Below are 21,031 nucleotides of genomic sequence, written 5' to 3' on the forward strand. Positions count from 1 at the left end.
CTTTAGACTCAAGGGTAGACTCCTCCAGACAACATATTCGAGATTCCTGAGTGGCCACACAAAAGCTCTTAGATTCTCTGGGAATATCAAGACTTTTCCGGAGTGTCACTGGTGCTCTGCTGGAGAGGTTTCACCTGAGCACATTCTATCTTGTTTGGGTTTTACGAAGGATGAGGTCCTTAGTGACCCATTGCTGTTCTTGGATTTTTTGCAGATATTTGGATTCATGGGGGTTGTTTAGCATTGCTAAACATGCCCGAGATAAGTCAAAAAAAAAAAGGTTTGGTTATGGAATCCCATCCGACGGAAAGGTCTTTCACCCAAATTGCAGTCGCATTGGGATGGACCCTATAAAGTCCTTAACCGACTGAATGACGTCGTAGTGAGGATCCAAAAATCACCCAACGCAAAACCTAGGGTTGTACATTATGATCGGTTAGCCCCATACTATGGCCATAGTTCATGAGTATTACGTAAACAACCATGGTTGATAACATAAAAGTTGTAGATAATTTTTGCTTTTAATGTCAAATAATATTTCTTGTTATTATTGTGTTTTCTGTGTATTATTGGTTATTATTTAATGTGTGTATTTGTGAACTTGTGATAGAATTTTGACACCCTTTCTGGGGATTGTACTGCCCCGGGACGTGCAGTTCTTAGGAAGGGGGCAATGTTACAAATTCTGTAAATAGTAATTATTTTTGTGATTAATTTGTCATAATCTAGCTAAATTTAGCGTTTATTAAATAATCTTTCATTTAAAATTATTGTAGTAACGTAACCTGTAAATAGTTTCTTGTAATAAATACACAGCCCCCGTACATTCGGCTGAAATATACGGTTCCTCATTTCTGAATGATAAAATTTGTGAATGGAAAGAAATAAGATAACGGTCTACGATTTTCGGGAATGTTGTGGAATATTTGAGAGTTCTCTTTCGATGTCTATTAACAGCCGTCCCGCATGATAAAAAGTGAGTCTCGAGTTAGTTTTTGCTTGTGAATCGTTGCAGCGGTTTGCTGGAGAGCATGTATTGTTCTGCTTTGTGAAGCCTTTTGAGATTTATTTTTGCTTATTTGGTTGTAAATACGTGTGTAACCGTTGAGTTTACGGTGTTGATTGATATTTGCTTAGTTTCTGATGATTAATTTAGCAATTGTTAACGATCTTTCCTGTACATAGTGTAAATAAATCTCTCCTGTGTTTTTTTTCTCAAGAACTGTGTCGTCCTTTCAAGAAAGTTTGAAGCTGCACCGGAACCTTTAACAATACTTTTTCAATCATCTACTATTTATTAAATCACATTGCTAATCTGTTACTTTTGTTAAGTAAATAACCGATAGATTCACTCAAACCTGTTTTTATGCTTTCTTTTTTTGTGCAGTCAAATTCAGACATAATTGATAACGAGAGCGAGGTAGTATCGTAGCATCTTCAAGTGACCAAAGTGATTTTGAACTAGATTACCACTAGGACATTCACGACTTTTCAGTAAAGATTAAATGTAACTGCAGTGTCTTGAGTTCGTTTAAAGAAGCAATGCCTAGTTATATTGTGAGGTTTTGAGTTATTTTCTACATGAGAATTTTTTTTATGCAGCCCCTATCCACCGCATTAAAAAAAATGTGTTGTAAAAACTAATTTTACAGCTACTCGTGAAGTTTTTGGCGAATTTTTTTAAAGCGGTCCTTTTCCACCACACAAAAACAAGTTTGAATATACTATGTATAGTGATATTCATACATTGCAGTTTCCAAGAGGGAACCGCAAGTTAGTACTAAGTCCAGGCCGGGTTAATCAGGCCCTGTTCAACTGAACTGTTTTCACAGAAATTAGAGTAAAATAGCAGTTTTCTTCATTCAGTATGAGTGATTAAAACTTTCAAACATAATGAGATTTGTGTGTGAAACAGTATATGAGGTTATCATTATTTTACAAGAACTAAAGCTTTGCTCACACCAAAGGGACAAAATTTATGAAGGTGATTCGTACTTACCGAATCCAGAATTAGACTGAGTACAATTTACAAGAACTAAGGGCAATAGTATCTTAAAAACCTACCGCATAGCTCTGCTGAGCTTCTCGTAAGTCATCCTTGGGTTCTGTTTACGATCTCCCCAAAGGCGAGCCACTTTATCTGATTGAACGAATTTGAAAATTCCGTCTTCTCTTCGCTCCCAGCGTATCATGCTTGGATTGGTAGCTGGATTCAGTAGCAGATCTCGGATGAACTCCCACAGCTTACCTGTTCCCTTACCTGTAATGACCAGCAAACTTATTGGATTTCATTTGTGATGGCATAATACAGGGTGATCCAAAAATCAGTAGACTTTTTTGAATCTTAAAATTATTGAACTATTTACAATGAAACGACGTGGTTTGCATAAAAATTCTCAGAAACGTAAGGAATTTCAGTTTAGAATGGGGGATTTTTTTTTTTTTTTTTTTGACCAAAAGGTGGCACAGGCGTTCAACTAATGCGCATGTAATAATACAGCTCATTTTGATCAGAAAAAATGTTTGAATCACAAAATATTTGCGTTTTGCATCATTAAAAGTTACTGCCGTCAAACGATGGAAAACACCCTGCTCAGTGTTAAAAAGCACTTCACAGGGTATACCAGAAAACAAGATGGCATATTGCTTCTTTTAACTGGACCAAAAAAGAACCCGATCTCTATTCACACGTTAATTTAAATGACCCCACAAGCAGAAGTCACAAGGTGTAAGATCTGGAAATCATTGGGCGAATCATGTTCAAAACATCGATTAAGGGCACAGCTGTCTCCATATGTTTACCTCAGAAGGGTCGTAACATGAGTACTTAATGTGCGGAGGCGCTCTATCATGCATTGAAGTTATGAATTAGATGCCTATCTTGCAAGTAAGAGATCACTTTATTTTTTCATATCGCTCATCTGTGACAGAAAATTTGAAATGCGTCCCCATGAAGCTCTTCGAAGAAAAAAGGGCAAGTTGAACTCCAACTCCACCTTTTAGCCAAAAATGTATCTAAAATAATTTTTTCCATTATAAACAAAATCCACCATGTTTCTGAGTATGTATGGGAAAACCGCATTGCTTTATTGTAAAATGTTCAATAATTATAAGCTTTTGAAAAGTCTGACTTTTGGATCACTCTATATAATATACAAACGTTGCGGTTTTTTTTTTTTTTTTTGTAGAATTTATCTGACAATATAGTAGCTGACAGAATCAATTATTAATCAATTGTCTTTAAATTTGAAGGGGAACTTGAGAAAAAAGGAAAATTTCAGTCCTTTTGAGTTCTGCAGCAAAGTTTTAAATCCTAGTTCACCAAAGAAATATTTTAGTTTAAGAGTTTTATGTCAACGCTTAACCCTTTGGACTCGAGGCTTTTCTCGCTCATTTTTCATTTCGAGCTCGATATTCATTTTGGAAGACGTTGCCGTGGGAAAAGTTGATTGTCCCAAATCAGTAATAAACTTTAATGTCCCCTCATAGGAGACACTCAGGTGGTATGCTAGACTTATGATGTTCTCTGAGAGGGGATATCAGAGTGCAAAAGATTAGTAATAGTATTACTTACCTGGAAAAAAATGTCTTAAGTAATTCCAAACATCATGTGTAGAATGTTATAAATTAAAACGAATACCTCATAAATCTTTTTCATCATAAACAAGTAGCTCATTCTATGTATCTAATTGAATCACACCGAACTCCTAATTATCTATGTTAATTAGTGTTGGGATTTACACAGAAAATCGGAAAGCATGGATAATATTACAATAACCACAAATAAACTATGAGCAGTGGCGTACCTAGCACGAGTGACACACGGAGCGGTAATTTTGGGTGTGACCCCTCCCCCTCTCCCTATAAACGCAAAAGGGAAAACAAATCATGAAAACATGAAATTCATGCAATTTTCAGAAACGATTACATTTGTATTATAGCGAAACTTTAAGTCGGCTAATGTACAAAAAACAAGCAAAAGGGGGGGGGGGGTCTGGGGGTTTTCCCACGGAAAATTTTCAAATTTGTAGTCTTCAGATTACATTTTAGCTTCATATTTTTCAAAAACTTGCAATTCCACTTTATGTCTCACTCTCCAGCCGGGTGACACCCGGGGCGAACCGCCCCCCTCGTCCCTTTCCCGTAGCGACGCCACTGACTATAAATACATTATTAATGATTTTTTTCTTATTGTCGTGTTTTGTAAAATTGAAAATTGATTTGTAAGCGACCATTTCCTTGGAGAAAAAGGGACCCATTGCCATGCCCTCCCATTTAGGGACAACCTGATTCCTAATTTGAAGAACAAATGCCTCACAAATTTCGTTTTTCAATTCTCCCCAGAATTTTTTGTGTGAGTGTTTTCCAATCTATCTATAGCAACAGTTTTAATTTTTCAGTTACATGCACGGATGCATCGACAATATTTCAACAATATTTAAAGGGTTTTTAAAAGTTGCTAAAATTAAATAAGAGCCTGATAATTGGGTTAATTTTAAACTGATCAGATAATCTATACATAGTCAATCAGGAGTTCAATGTTGATAGTAATCTTACCTTTCAAGTAGAGTTTTCTCTAGGGAAAACACGGCTATGTTTCAAAAAATAATTAAGAAATGAAAAGCGATATTTAAAGAATTTTCATTATTAAACATTTAGGCAGATGTCTTAAAGAATAAGAAAATAATCACTTATGAATGATAAAATATTTAGCAACTTTTTTTTTATGAGCCTTCAAATCAAATTTTCTCTTTCCCTTTGAAAGCTAATTTATTATCACTGTTCTTTTTTCATTTTCAAACTTGACTTCTTATTTAAAACGCATTTCTATTCATTTAAATCGATAGTGTCATTCTATTACTTCGTTGTAAGAGTTGTGGATGCCCTACGAGCTACTGTGGGTGAATCCGCGGTAATTAGTAATAGTTAAAAAAAAATAATATACAAAATTAGTAGAGTTGGTGCTTAAAAATGTAGCCCTTATCTAGTTTATTCTGCTTTAAATAAAACAGTAATCTAGTCTGTCTTGCCTTATCTGTAGTAGCCTTTTTCCAAATCATACCGCACGGATTTTTAGGTTTTAATTTTTCTGCGCACTTCAATAAGTGTTCTCGTTCTAAGTAATCAGAGATCGTTAGCATCTATTAGCGTAAAACCGTGGTTTACTCTTCATTTCGGCATAAGATCCTCTTCTCTGATTCTGATGCAGGGGCTGATTGATATAAGAGAGGGGTCATCGGTCATGGGTATCATGACCTCATCCAAACCCAAAATTTTGTTATGTAGAAGAAAATCTGAAGTTGATCGCATTTGAATAGTTAGTCGGGTAATGATTGTTTGAGTTATAAAATCTTTAGAAAATATATAAATAAATACAGAAAACATATCTTCAGAAGAATGCAGACTGCAAAATAGTTTTGCTGGAAACGTTTTTTCCGTGAAGCTGTCCCTAAAAGCCAATTAAATAATAGGGAACAAAGAAGAGTGGCACCCGATTGTGTTTGATACAACAAATTCATTCGACAAGTATTACTGTGAATTTAATCCGCAGACATACGGTAAACGAATAAAACATTTGCCTGTAAATATTTTAATTTAGAGTCAATTATAGTTGTAATTAATGTTTCCGTTTCCTCATTATTTTAAGGTAATCTAGTTTCTAAATTTTATGGAAAAAATTAATTTTATCTACTGCTTAGAAAGTCAAGTTATGCAAAAGTTTTTGAAATCGTCCTGTACCGTGCTAGGTCGATTTGCGTTTTACGTGGGTCACCGCGATTTAGCCCATCGCATTATACCAATACCGTACTTTCATAGAAAGCCATGTTTTAAGAGGGCTCTTCGCTATAACAAAAACAGACAAGAACAATGAAACATCCGGTTGATATATAACATTGTTTTTTTTTTCTTTTTTTTTCGGAAATTAAAAAATAAATAAATAAACAGATGAAAATCTATCCAGAGTTTCTGAATCAGATAGACTCTGTGATTGCTGGGGCTAAGGTAGCAGCGATTTTTTCTATTACTCATAAGTAATCAGTCTGTAATCTATCAGTGAGTATCTACACTATTAAAAATCATACTTTTAAAAATGAGCATATGTAGCTACTCATTTTTTCCAAGTCATTTTTACTCACATATGAGCAAGCCACATGCTCAAATGTAAAATGCTATTCAATAGTTTCGACTTTACAGAAAAAGGCAAATATTACTTGATTTGTATTGCAATAAATTAGGAATCCGTGCAGTCAAATTACGTTCACAAAAATTATAGCTTATATTTCATTACTAGCAGTATCCGCACGGCGATGCCCGTGCTAAGAATTTAAAGGAAGGCCGTTGATGAAAAAAAAAAAAAAAAACTTCTGATGTGAAATGATAATTTTTTTTCAACTAAAATGCGTACACACATTTTCAGAAACCTATTAGAGTCTCTTTGGAATTTAAAACTGTATTCGCCAAAACACATAAAAAGATTAACATTAGCTTTAAAACTCAAAATAATCCTTCAACTGTATAGTTCATCGCTTAACACGCCAAGCAACCACGCTACCGTAACCTGCCCTTTAGCAAGTGAAGTGGTTTTTTTCAGCAATTTAAAATGTTTCGCCGAATAAACAATATATAATATAATAAAAACGTTATAAAGAGCAATCACAATTGAATAATACGACAAATGAAATTATTTACTTAGATAACTAACTATCTTCAACTATAAGAACAAAAACAAACGCTGTAGAAATAAGGAAAACAAAAACCAATAGAAAAATCCTGCAAAATCAAATTATATACCTGAATATCGATTTAAGAATAAAAAAAAACCGCATTCAAAAATCAGTTCGCTGACCACAACAGTCCCAATATAGCGTAGCTATCGACACTGACGAACAGCGCCCTCTTGAGTTAACTTACCTCGCCATCGAATCGGGCTAAGCATAACAGTTATTAGAGTACGTAATTTCTAGTCAAATGCACGGGGTGGGGGGTGCGCTAACAAATACCATTTGAACTGAAATATTGTTGTATTGTTCCGCCTCGCCTTCCCAAAATTTACAACATGGACCTTGAGTAAACAAGTTTTGGAGACCCTGAGTTTTGCTACACATTATTTATTTATATTATTTTTCAAACGTATGACTAATTACAGGGAGAGTGGGTTCAACTTTCTGTTTTGGGGTGGAGTCATTACTAGATGTTATACAATATGAACCTTGAAACGGAAATATAATAGCCACTAAGCTAGGGGGTCCGGGGGTTTCTCCTCCGGAAATTTTTCGAAATTGTAGTTTTAAAACCACAGTTTTAGACGATCTCTGATGATGTTATGATGTTAGGGGGATAAAAGGTTTGGTGGCCCCTTTCCGGTAATTTTTCAATATTGAAACTTCAAAAACGCAATCGTAGATAGTCTACTGTTGTGATAGGAAGAGGGGACGGGTTTGGGGGCTCTCCTCCGATAGGTTTTTAAAATTGTAGTTCTAAAAACGCAGTTTTAGACTATCTGTGGTAATGTTAGGGAAAAGGGAGATTCAGGAGCCCGCCCCAGGAAAATTTTCGCGATTAAAGTCTTAAAAATACTATTTTAGGCTATCTATGGTTGGGGGTCAGGCAGGTTTCAGAAATTGATCCTTTAAAATTGCAATTGTAGCCGACCTTTGTGACGTTAAGAAAAAGAGTTTTCTGAAGCTCTCCCGTCATTTTCTCGAAATTGAAGTCTTGAAAATCAAATTTAAGACGATCTTTAATACTGCTGACGAGAGTGGGGGAAGGGAGAAGGGCGCTTCACTTAAATTTTCGAACTTGTAGCTTTAAAAACGCAGTTTTGATAGATCTTGATAATGTTAGTGGAAGATAAATTTTGGTGTCATTCCCCCGGCAGTTTTTCGAAACTGATACTCCAAAAACGCAATTTCAGGATTGCCTTCGATTGTGTTAAGGAGAAAGAGGGGGGGGGGGGATCAGGGGCTCTCTCCTATAATTTTTTCAAAATTACAGTTCTGGAAACGCAGTTTTAGGTTACTCTTGATGATAAAGAGGGTGTTATTCGAGCGTTACAGTGGGAGCGCTTACCTGGAGGTTTTCCAAAATGGAAGTTGCATGCAGGGACCGATTTACACACTTGGGTACTCCGTCACTGACAGATATGGTGCCCCCCCCCCCAAAAAAAAAAATATGGAGGTAAGTGTTGGATATTATTTTGATAGAAAGAAAACTTTAAAATATCGATTTCATACGAAAAAAGTTTATAATTAAGGTGTTTTGCAAACAAATCATTTAATATAAATCTAAAATGATTTTATGGTTTTCATGTTAGAATTTTTTTTACAGTCACAGATGGAAAAACTATGATAAAAATGGTAAAGGTAAATCATAATGTGCTTTCTGCGCATCAATGATTCTTTATATATTTTCTCCTTTGTTTTCTTGTAGTAAATTCATCTATAATGTCCTCATAATCAAGTTTTAGGTCAAACTTACTTCTATTGATAACAGAGCTAATAACCATCAGAAATGAGAATACGCAAAGGACACTTAATTCTCTTCAATAGCGAAAATGATCGTTCTCTACAACAATTGGCTAATATGCTTTCATTTAATAAAAAAAATTGTCAAATGACAAAATTTTTTTGTTTCCTTTAGTTAGAGGCCCCGAACACTAGTCCTTAAAAAAAATTGATGACAGAAATTTGGTGCCCCATTTCCTTTGGTGCCCCGGGCCCGGACCCCGAATGCCCTGCCGCAAATCAGTCCCTGGTTGCATGGCCAGAAAAGATGGCTCACTGTGACAGATATTTTTCGGAAATCCTCAAAAATGGATTCAGCTATTCAGCACACATCGAAAATCAGAGTTCAAGAGTTTTAACGTATCAAATATTCTTCAATGTATATCAGATATAGGAGAAAGTAAAAATGGTTTACGAAAAATAATTAAAACACATTAAGATCAGATTGTTCTGCTTCCATCAGCGAAACCAACATCACTGAAAGTTTTAATAAAAAACATCTAATGATAAATTGAAATAATCAGTTTAAAAATGGTAGAGAAGATGATAGTAAAGTGGAATGAAAAATTCTGCATAAACTTAAGCTAGTTTATGAAGAAAATATAATAATTTTTAATTGGAGGGATTAAAAATATGTTATTCGCAAACTTCAAAACTAGTTCTTAACGATTGTCAAGGTGCAAATGAATCAATGAATGACTAGAACACAGTGGTCAGAATTATTACAAACAATGAATAAAGGAGAGGGGAAAAACTTTTTATTTTAGTCATTTTTGATCTCTCTCCCTCTCATCACTGTTACACGTATTCATCATGCAGAATTGTGCTACTTCCAGAAAATTTATAATAAATTAAAAAGAAAGCAAATCGTCTGATCCAGCTTTGAAACGAACACCAACTCCATCCCGTCTCTGATGTTCCCTTTATTGAAAAAGAGACAGTCATGAAATTTTGGTAAGGGGGGAGTACGTGGAAAAAAGTATTATTTCTGCATCTGTTACTTGTTGAATAAATTTAAATATTTTTCCTTCCAAAAATAAAAAATTTCATGTTCTAAAGCAGCGTTTCTTAATTTCTTTGATCAATGGAACCCTTTTAAATGCTCACTTTTTTCGTGGAACCCTTAGTTTTTTGTCAATAGTTTACATTGGCGTAGCTAAAGTTCTGTTTGAGAGGGAGCCCAGGTTCTTATCTCAAAGAGACTATCACATTAACTATTTATCGTTAAATTGATAATTAAATAGACTTAAGTGTAGACCACGGCAATTATTGCTAACTACTAATCATTATTTATTATTATAAAACACGAAATCCCTCCTTTTTGCATGGGCGGCTGGTGCCCCCAAAAATGGGGGCTCAAAGGAGGTGCGGGGAGGGGTGGCAGGTGTGGTGGGTGACACACCCTTACAGCTAAATTTTTTTTTCAAAAATTGGGAAATTGAAATTTTACGTCATTATTAATAAATTGACCTTCTTCCCATTGAGAAACTGACTTATAAAGCAGGACCAGATGGCCACAGAAGATTCCTTCCTACCAAAATCAAAGTTCCATTTTAATTTTTACGTAATAATAACCAGAAAAAAGCATAAAACAAGCACTTATTAAGTCAGTTCTTTCTTTAATCACGTGAATAGATCATCACTGTCATTTTTCATTCTACCCTTATTAGTTTTGTACTTAGAAAAGTGTAGGGGCAAAGTCCCTTTACTGTTGAAAGTGAGAGAGCAATTGCCCCCTCGTACGAGCTGCCTATGCCTATTTGTGATTCTCAGTATTTTTAAAAGGGATAAATGAAGCAGCCAGAAGCAAAGGGATCTAAGTGGACTTTTTAAAGTTTCGAGTAAATCGCGTTTAAATTTCAGATCCTTGGTAGGCTTTCATTATTTTTTTTTTCTAAATCATGCTGTACAGCAGCACCTACTAGGGCTACTAGTACCATTTCTTGCCTCAAAGCGGAGGAGAGGTTTTCCTATCATTTGTACTGGTTATCTCCAAATTTTTATATTTTGCTACTTAAATCCCTTTGCTTCTCACTGCCTCATATATTCTCCTGACTGCAAAAATTATTTCTTTAAAGCTGTATCTTCAGTAGAAAAAAATCTTTCGATATTCCAATAACATGGGGAAAAAAAAAACGTCCTTACATCCCTTTGCTTCTCGCTGCCTCAAATGACCTCAGAAACTATGCATGAGCTATATGATTAAAATATTTTCTTAGTAAGAAAAAGAAATACTAATGTGTTTTACCTACAATAGTGTTAATAATTCACTAAAATTTGCAAAGAAAAAGTTTTTAAAACTTAAAACATTTCTTATTTTACAATAATTTTCAAAGTTTTTTTTTTTTTATAAATCAGAGACTTTGATGTTACTGTATGTCACGTTGACTTAAATTGATCTTCACTCGTTAAATGTTAAAATTGTGCTTTCAACTGCTGCCATAGATACTGGGAGAGTGGCTAGTATTAATAATAGAATATTTGAAATTTACGTCAAAAATCGAAATTTTACGTATTATTTGGTAATGATGCAGAAAAGGGAATTTGGGATGTCCTTCCATAAGTTTTTCAACATTGAAGTCACTTTTAAACTAATCAGTAGTTTCTCCCGGATTTTTTTCGAAGTTGAAGTGTTTAAAAGTGAAAAAAGGTGCTTTTTGACTGATCTTAGAAAAATTTCAAATTTGCATCTTAAAGGCACAATTTTAGGCGACAAATAAAATTATTCCTATAGTGGCTAACATTGATGGGTAATAAAGCTCAGATTAGTTTACGAAAGTAAAAGTAATTTTTTTTTAAATTTTGGGAAAGCGTTTTTATCGATTTTTTAAGTGACAAATTTGAAAGATGTGGAACCCTGGGGTTCCGCGGAACACAATTTAAGAAACGCTGTTCTAAAGAAACATAAAACTTCCAGAAAAAAATTCCCCCCCAAAAATTTTGATGGCGCAACTTGCGCCATAATCCCCCCCTGTGGGCACCCCCCTGGTGGAATCGTGCTTTAACGAAGCGAAATCATATGATGTCACGTAGTCACACAATATAGTGACATAATGCTGAAGTAGGAGAGGAGGTAGAAAGACGAACGTTATGGTTCGACCGCAGTCGTCGATAATATGAATTCTGTTCTAGACTTAAACGAGCTGATGTGTGCATCACATGACTTCCTTTTACTCCAATTTAATGTCATTTTCTCATTATTGGCAGTTTTAATATGATTCAATAGTTTACTCTCTAAATATCACCAACAGTGGCCAAATTGAAACCAGATTAAAATAAAAAAAAAAAATTCGTCGCCAAGTTGGCGAAAAAACTTGGCGACCAAAAGCTTGGCGATACGTCACCAAGTGTTTACCAAATTATAACACCACTTAAGTTTGCATTGATATTAACAATGATTTCCCCCCAAAAAGGTGCAAAAGACCCCCTTAGGAACATCCGAAAGCAACCAAAAGGGGAGGTGCACAACTAGACCCCACTACGAGTCTATGTACCAAATTTCAACTTTCTAGGACATACCATTTTTGAGTTATGCGAGATACATACGCACATACGCACATACGCACATACACACGTACGCACATACATACAGACGTCACGAGAAAAGTCGTTGTAATTACCTCGGTGATGGTCAAAATGGATATTTCGCGTGTCTATACATTCTTAGGCACTTTTCCGCATGTGGTCGAATCGAAAAAAAAACTCAACATTCATTTGGGGGTGAGCAAAATGGAAATTAAGGGCGATTTTTGAGTGAAAATTTTTTCGCGAATACAATACTTCCTTTTTTGTAAAAGGAAGTAAAAATGAGAAAAAAGAAAATCATATTTTTGAAACTTTTTATTTCTGAAGAAAATTAGAACTTTTTCGGCCGTAATATACCTAAAGCTGGTAGAATAGGGTTTCTGACTTTTCGCTTGATGACTTAAAAAACATAAAACTTCGGTAAAATTGCGTTTTAAAACAACTTTACAAAGGCTTATAAAGAAGTATTAAAGTCGCTCGCCTTTATTTTTTTATACTCTGAGTTAAAAAATATTCCTCTCACGCAATTTGTTCAGGATCTGTGGAGTAAAAAAAAGTTCTAAAAAGCATATAAAACATCACTATTTTTTCTAATTAATGGAAAATCGGATGACGAGGTGTACAATGTCGGCAAACTCTATACCTGTGCCCCAAGTTTCATGTTTATAGGACTTACCGTTTTTCCCGGGAAGAGGCAGTTCGTTAAAATTTAGAAAGATATCAATGATTTAGTGAGTTGGTATTTCAGTGGTTACGGTAGCGGAAATGGATCGTAAATGTTTATTCGCCAACTGTCATTTGTGTTCAATCATTCACTCTAATTATGCTGTAATTTGTCAGGGGTGCCCCTTCCCCAAGAGCAAGGGCGCACCCCCTCTAAATGTCGCGAAGGTTTCCCAAATCAAGAGCCCCTCAGCCAAAAAAAAGTGAAAAATACCCCTCAAAAAATCCCTCCTAAAAATTTCAATGGCGCAGACTGCGCCATGACCCCTCCCCCCTAGGTGGGCACCCCTGGATTTATGAAGAAAATTACTTGTTTGCGAGCATTGTGTAGCTCTGGTTAGTTGAGCTGTGACCTTGACTATGCTTACCTGTTTTAGGGGATTTTAGTGAAAAATAGACGTGTTATTGGCTCGGATTTTAGTTAAAATATTTTTGAAAAACTACTAAGAAAGTTTCTCAACTCAACTTCGTGCCAATTACCCCTCCCTATTTTCCGAAACAGGGGTAAACATTTTCAGAGTCGGAGCTCAACTTCTAAGAGCCGCACAATAATCCCTTATTGTCCTTCGACTTTTCGGCAGTAATTGAAGAAGTACAAATTCGGTCGTCGATATCTTTCTGAATTCTTCACGATATAACAAGGGCGTATATAAGGGAGGGGCTGAAGGGGCCCGGGCCCCCTCCAAAATCTGGAAAAAAAATAAATAAAAGTAGTTTTTATTAGTTTTAGTTACTCACAAATCATTTCCAAACTTAGCTACAAAAAAAAAAAAAAAAAAAAAAAAAAAATAAATAAATAAAAATAAATAAAAAAAAAAGAATAAATAAATATGATAGTGATAATAATTATTAAAATACGTTAGATCGGAGATTTTCGAACTGGGTGCCGCAGGAAGAGGTGAGAGGTGCCGCGGATAAGTGTCCATGGTAACAATAATATGTTATATAAAAGTAGTCTAGGATGCCGTGAGGAAATTCTAATTCTTCAAAGGGTGCCTCGAATAGTTAAAGTTTCGTAACCCTGCGTTAGAACAAGGCACCATGCAATGGTGTTCGGAAGGAGTCAGGGGATCCGTATCCCTAACTCAAGAAAAGACTGTCTTGGGGAAGCGAATTTATTTTAACAAAAAGAAAAGCAAATAATGTTGGGGGGAAAATCTCAATTCTTCCCAAAAGAAATCTTTAAATTAAAATTATTTTAACAGATACAGCTTATTTGCTTAGCAGATTAAGCTCCCCTCTGTTGCTTTCACTTCCCCCCTCCCGCCTTTTTTTTTTCTTCCTAGTCAGTCTGAAAACAAGGGTCTTCAAAAAGGTTTCTCTCCTTAACTCTCGTTCCCTGCAAGAAATTTAAAATAAGTTTTAGTTCGTGAAATACACTGTTATAACTAGAGGTTCCAGACGAGTGAATATATTCCCCCTAAGGTGAAAGCATGGTGACCAAGGGTGCCATATTGGCCAGGAAGTAAAGCAGAGGTGCGAAAGTAGCAGACAGTCGTAGACAGGGGTGCCAAAACAGCAAGCAATCGCTAAATGACTTGCTGGCGCATGCGCTTCCGGCATACATTCACCATTCAACCACTTCAATATGGCGGGCGAATGATAGGTTGCACTACGCGTGGCTTCTACGTCTGTCACATTGAATGAAGTACACTATTGGATTAAATCTCAACTTTTGTAGGATAATTCTTTAAAATAACAAGTAAGTACAGCTTTTGACCACTTTGTAGCTTTTAGGGCTTTCAAACATAGTTAAAAGTACGTTTAATGCTTTTCAGTTACCGTTAGTCCGTTACGATACCGTAATACCGTTAGTTGTTTATTTTCAGGTTACCGTTACTATCGTGAAAATTCCATCATTCACACAAAACGCTACTAAATTTATCTATCATTATTTTCTTGAATACTCGATAAGCAACATTTAATCACCGAAATAGTAACCGCAATGATATTTTCAATAACCAACAAGTGAGAACCTAAATAAAAATGATTCTTGTGCTTCGTGTAGCGAGTGCAAAAAATAAAAAAGAAATCTCTCTCCGTCTATCTTTTTCTTTTGCTTTTTCGTTCAAGTGTTTGAATCATTTCCTGTTAGCGGTTATTCGATAGTGTTAGGAGTTTCTTTAAATTTTTAACTGTCGAAAAATTTTATGCGCATTTTATTTTATTGTTATTTTGATTGAAATGTTGAACCTTTGAGAAACGATTTTGTTTTATCGTAACTTTAATATCCCAGAATATTTTTGGCTGTTCATGTAAATAATTCATAAGTACACCTACACTTTACTTTCGGTGCGGTTATTTCTCACAAATGATCATTAACTTAACTATGATTATTCAAATAATTACTCGTCTTTAACTTTAAATATATTTGTGACAACTCTTTGATACCAAATAAAGTCTGTAGATATTTATTGTTTTATTCATCTTTAATATTACTTTGTAAAACAAAACAAAAAAAAAAAAAAAAACTCATCAGTACGCATAATTTTTTCACAAGTTTTTTACCGCCCCGAGAGTTATTATAATTATTATTATTTATTTTATTTATTTTTAAGAAAAGGTTAAAAATTTCACAGGTCCGCAATGTTTTTCATTTGTTTTTACCGACCCGTGGGTCAAAAGAGGTTGAGAAACACTGATGTAGAGAACGATCAGATGAATTAAAGCAATGAGCACTTCTTAACTATGTTGAAAACTCTGAAATATGGTCAAATGCTGTAATTACAAGTTTTAATCATTTCCAGTACTGAATTCATGCAATGTGAAAAGTGTGCAAAACGTAGACTATCATGAATCAAAACAAAACTATTAAAAAAAGAAAAATACACAACTGTATTCAAAAACGCACACAATACGGGGGAGGGGGGGGGGAGGATCTACAGTAAGGGTGCCATTTCTCTCTCCGAAGGTTCATTCTTTTCACTCCGGCTGCCTACTTTTTGAAAGGTGCCTGTTTTTCACCCTAGTTAGAGGTGAAATTTCGGCTCCGTATTGGGTGCCGCTGGTGAACAAGCGTTTCACCCCTGAAAGGTGCCGAATGCAACCTGTAGTTTTAACAGTGTACACCGCCAGCTCAGTCATTTCCAGCCGAGGACTGCAGTTTCGTGCTTATTAGCACTCATCAGCCCGGCATAGGAAAGTGACTGAGCTGGAGATGGAAAACCTCTTAAGGAAGCCAAGAGTGCGAAACAAACTGGTAGCTAATATAGAATTAGCAGACCAGACGAGTTTGTTTAGGCATTTTTCAGACATCAATTTCAAAACATTTCTGGAGGAAGGTACCCGAACCAACACCCTTTCACTAAGGTTACTACCAAAAATAGTTTGAAATTGTGCCTTTAAGATTTCAATTTTGAAAATTTTCGGAGGAAGAGAGATTCCTGAAACTGCTCCTTACCTCTAAACGTCTCCAAAGATGACCTGAAATACCTTTCAAGGGAGGATTCTCGAACTCTTCCTTTCAAAAGATTGCCTAACGTTGCGAAAAAATCTTAATTGCTTTTGAAAAGACTCTTAAAATAACAAATTAAAGGTTAATGATTATTGATCAGGTAATTTCGTCCAACACCTCCTATTTCTTTTACCTTCCCCCGCCCCATTTTCCTCCTTCTTCTTAGTCGGTCAAAAAATAAGAATGTTACCAAATATGATCCACAGTCTCGCTTTTAAGACTTCAATTACGAAAAAATTTCGGACGAGGGTCCGACTGCTCCCGTGTGAAATCTGGAAAGGGAAAAACTACAATTTAAAAAATAATAAGGCGTACAGCGTTTAAATTCCTCCACCAAGTATCACTGAATACCTCTTTAAGACTTCGTTTTTTAGGACTTGAATTTCAAAATAGTTTTTGGGGAGAGCCCCAAAGCCGCCCTGGCCGTGACATATCAAAGTTAGTGTGAAACTGCATTTTTTGAACTTAAATTTCGAAAAATTGAGTGGTTGGGTGAAGGATTTAACTCTATTTTTTAAGAAAAATCAATCGGTGGCAACTTCAAAGAGTCCCATTCCTTTCATTACACTAACGTCAACAAATATAGCCTATAATGGCGTTTTCAAGATTTCAATTTCTAATAATTTCCGCAGAAGGCCCCCGAATTTTTCTTCCGGTAGCATCACCAGAGACCATCTAAAACTGCGTTCTTGGGGCTACGATTCCAAAAAATTTCCGAGTGTGAACCCCCCTCCCGCTTATAAGAAGCAAGAATTTTTTAAGAGTGTCCTCCTAAAACTATTTTATGGTTGCGCCACTGGATGGTAGTATGAAGTCCTTGCCCCTCCTCGAAAAAAAAAATGAGAAGATCAGGTCACTGTGGCTCCCTCCCTACCCCCCCCCCCCTTTAAAAAATTGAAAATAAAAGAAAAATGACTACATGGGCCCCCTCCAAAATAAAAACATGTATACGCCACTGTGATATAAGAAATTTATGCAAAAAACTTTTCAAAAATTTGTAAAATTGTTAGAAAGGAGTATTGTAATGTGACACTAAGAGTTTTGAACGCTAAACTTAATGAGTTGTAGGGTTTCAGACCGTGCATTTTACTTCCTTTTACAAAAAAGGAAGTATTGTATTCGCGAAAAAATTTTCACTCAAAGATCAGCCTTAATTTCCCTTTTTCTCACCCCCGAATGAATGTTGAGCTTTTTTTTCGACCCGACCACACGTGGATATATGCCTAGGAACCTACAGACACCCGAAATATCCATTTTGACGACCCCCGAGTTAATTACAACGAATTTTCTCGTGACGTCCCTATGTACGTATGTATGTGCGTATGTGTGTATGTACCTCGCATAACTCAAAAACGGTATGTCCTAGAAAGTTGAAATTCGGTACGTAAACTCCTAGTGGGGCCTAGTTGTGCACCTTCCCTTTTGGTTGCATTCGGATGTTCCTAAGGGGTTCTTTTGCCCCTTTTTGGGGAGGAATCATCGTTAATTTCGATGTAAACTCAAGTGGTGTTATAATTTGTCAGACACTTGACGACATATCGCCAGTCTTTTGGTCGCCAAGTTTTGTCGCCAACTTGGCGACAAATTTGGCGAATTTTTTTTTGAAATTTGGTTTCAATTTAGCCACTGTTGGTGATATTTAGAGAGTAAACAATTGAATCACATTAAAATTGCGAATAATGGGGAAATGACATTAAATTAGAGTAAAAGGAAGTCATGTGATGCACACATCAGCTCGTTTTAGATGATATCTGTTTCTGTATCGTTGGGATGTTGTTTATCACAAGGATAAGATTGTGTCGGGTTATATGGAATGCTAGGATGGAATCCTCTCCAACGAAAAAGATTTCTGAGATAAAAGGTACTAACCTGTCATCTATTTTGAAAAAAAAAAACTTAAGAGCGGAACTCAGGGTTGAGGAACAATAAGAAGCAATAAGAAGTAAAGCAGCCGAAGACACAAAACTCAAAATGTCTGAGACAGTCCAGAAATGAAATAAAAAATTGGTTGCTTAAATCAAATTTCTAGTAATTTCAACATTTTTATGTATGTCATCAAAACTTGTCTTACCAGTTAGTCCCTCTCTTTTTTTTTCATTTTCAATCCGCTATTCCATATTACCCAAATATTTCATTTTACACTCAAAAAAAAATAAAAAAAAAAAAAGAGAAAGAAAGAAAAAGTCATTGAATTTATTTTCAAATTTCTCGAGTGGAAAGCTTTTCGAAAAATTACTTTTGGCCATGTATAAATGTTAACAACTGGTTATAGATTGTATCAGCTTTGAGCTTAACTTATTAAATATACTCAAAGCGAAATTTGCAAATGACAAGAAGCGAGCTCAGAACTAAACGAAACGAGTCTACTTTCCCGAAAATCAACTATGGTTACCTAACATCAATTAAATCTTTCCTTTATTTTTCTTAGGTTGCAAGTTATTTTAAACTAAAATTCTTCATAATAACTTTTTTTTGAAAAAAGAAAACTATTAGTTAGTATAAAAATCTTTCCATTAAACTACAATGTTTAATTATATCAGCGAATTCCAAATTTTACGAGCTACGTTTTAATAAATGGTGAGATACTGAAGATCTCACCATTTTTTGGATGATTTGTGAGCAAATAAATAGCTATTTATTTCCAGCTCTATACAAATCAAGAACTCTCCAAGAAAGTACTCTTTTAAAGTAAACCGAACAAAAACTGCAGCTTCCAAAAGTAGAAGAATTCCAGACAACATTTGGAAGTCTCTCGAAAGCAGCTTCTAGAACGTTCTTCACAAATTGAAAATGATCCTCTGCAGGTTCCGATCAAGCCTAAGTGATGCTCAGGGCCTGGTAAAATTTGGTGCTCCTATCACAAGAAAATCCACACATTTTCAAAGTAGTAGTTTTAAAAAAAGGGAAGAAAGAATGAAATTTACCCTATATTTTTATGCCTCTATAATTATGGTGCCTAAGTCCACGGACCTGCAGGACCGTGCCTTAATCAGGCCTTGATCCTCTAAGGTCCTTTTGCCCACAGGTCTACTCAAATGCACTAAATACCACAGCAGCTCACAAAACTGCAATACTTTCCACGTAGTGAGTCAATCACAGAAAAATTCAAATAGCTACCACAGGATCAATGAATACCAAATCTGACCCTAAACCCTTAGAAAACTTGACTAAAAGTGGTATTCCACAAAACCAAAGTTCCTTCACAACTAAGCTTGCTGTCTTTCTATCTTTCTTTTTTAACGGGCAAGTGGATTAAAATAGTATTTTTTATATCTGAGATTATTTTACATCCAAGCAAAAACCACACCATTATAAACTTTGAGATTAATACTGCAGCATTCGGGAAAAAAAATCAATAAGAATCACAAATGAAATCTTCAGTGTTAAGTTTTTAAATTTTGACTTCTAAATACTATGCCTGAAGTTTAAAAATAACATTAAAGAATGAGACTTTACCTTGTTTTCTCCCGAGTTTCCCATCCTTCTTCGGGGGTCTTCCTCTTCTGCCAACTTTTTTAATACAGATTCCTGTACCTTCTGCAAAATGTTATTCGACACACCCAAAGCAAAAAGAGAGAGGGAGAAAAAAATGTGTCAGTGTATGAAAATCACACATACGTGTTATGCATTGAAGAGAAAATTAATTGAATTTAATTTTAATTAATGCTATAAAGATGTGGCACCTCATAGTCATAATGTAGGTGCAACATGCTTGCATTCTGATTATGCAGATGCATGAAGGCATTGAAGAAAAAATTAATTGAATTTAGAATTAACGTTTTATTATGAGTATGAGGGTGTGGTGTCTCCCGGTGCTCGTTTCGCTCGCCAGCCCCCGTTCGCCGCCTGTGGAGGTTGCCTCACCGCCAGGGCGACTCGGTCACCAACCTACCTCCGGTGGCTTGGCGTGCAGCAATTACAATGATCACCCTCATGCGAAAAGCAAACTTGCTAAGGTGTTTGAAATGAAGGTTGCCGAATTTGCAGCAACCCAGACTTATACCAAGTCAAGTTCGTCATTTTGGGCTCGCTTTAGGAAATTAATGCATTTTAATGTATGTGGGCATTTTTTTTTTTTTTTTTTGGTTTTTCGATCAAATACACATAGATATGTACCCTTTGACCCCACCTGGAAATATTTGAAATGGCGAGCCTGTACCAAGCATGTTAAATCATGTCGGATTATTGCGGTGCACACACTAAACTGGAAATAAACTAATGGAATAGTCCAAATTCTAAGTCAGACGCTGTAGCTTTGTTAATATTCAAGATATCGCACTCTGAGCAGCTTCCAGAACCTTTCTTTTCTTGCTAAATTTGGCGACTTTTCTTACAATGTCGCTCGGATTTAAGACCTCATATCCCGATACCGAGGGGACGAGAGCAAATGACTTATGCCTCAAAAAACATGTATCACTATATACATGAAATACACAGCCAGCTCAGTGGAATGATTGAGCTGGCGGTGTATTTCATGTATTTCTTCCTTAGCCCTGGCTATAGGGCGGTAACATACTGAAAATGTATCACTATGTTCTTCCAATCACTTCTTCTTTAAGTTTTTAGATTTTTACATTACACATGTGGTTCCCTGGATAATATTGTCACTTCGGCATAGCTGTGGTGACCGTCGATAGTACAGCATCGGCGTACCTCCAGGGTGTCTAAATATGATAATGACACCGATTCTAGTACCGTGTGTCGCTCGTATTGACGAAAAAATACTAATATCATTTCTTCTCCGTTTTCAAAACTGAACATAAGACAATATTTAAGCAAAGGCAATTGTTTTTAGATCAATTCTTCTTCAATATTTCATTTCTTA

General features: G+C 35.6%; 1 protein-coding gene across 2 annotated transcripts in view; it reads right to left on the bottom strand.

Annotated features, from left to right (window-relative positions):
* The window catches only part of LOC129219458 (ETS homologous factor-like), a 140,866-nt gene that overhangs the window by 15,076 nt on the left and 104,759 nt on the right, over nt 1-21,031 (bottom strand). Inside the window, exons 7-8 of one of the 2 annotated variants that reach the window (XM_054853854.1) lie at nt 19,663-19,743; nt 2,065-2,260 (exon numbers count right to left, since the gene is read on the bottom strand). In XM_054853854.1, coding sequence (XP_054709829.1) covers nt 2,065-2,260; nt 19,663-19,743 — 277 coding nt within the window. The remainder of the gene's footprint in view (nt 1-2,064; nt 2,261-19,662; nt 19,744-21,031) is intronic. The other variant, XM_054853855.1, reaches the window with a different exon arrangement.

This window comes from Uloborus diversus, chromosome 3 (genome assembly GCF_026930045.1).
Source record: "Uloborus diversus isolate 005 chromosome 3, Udiv.v.3.1, whole genome shotgun sequence".
NCBI lineage: Eukaryota > Metazoa > Arthropoda > Arachnida > Araneae > Uloboridae > Uloborus > Uloborus diversus.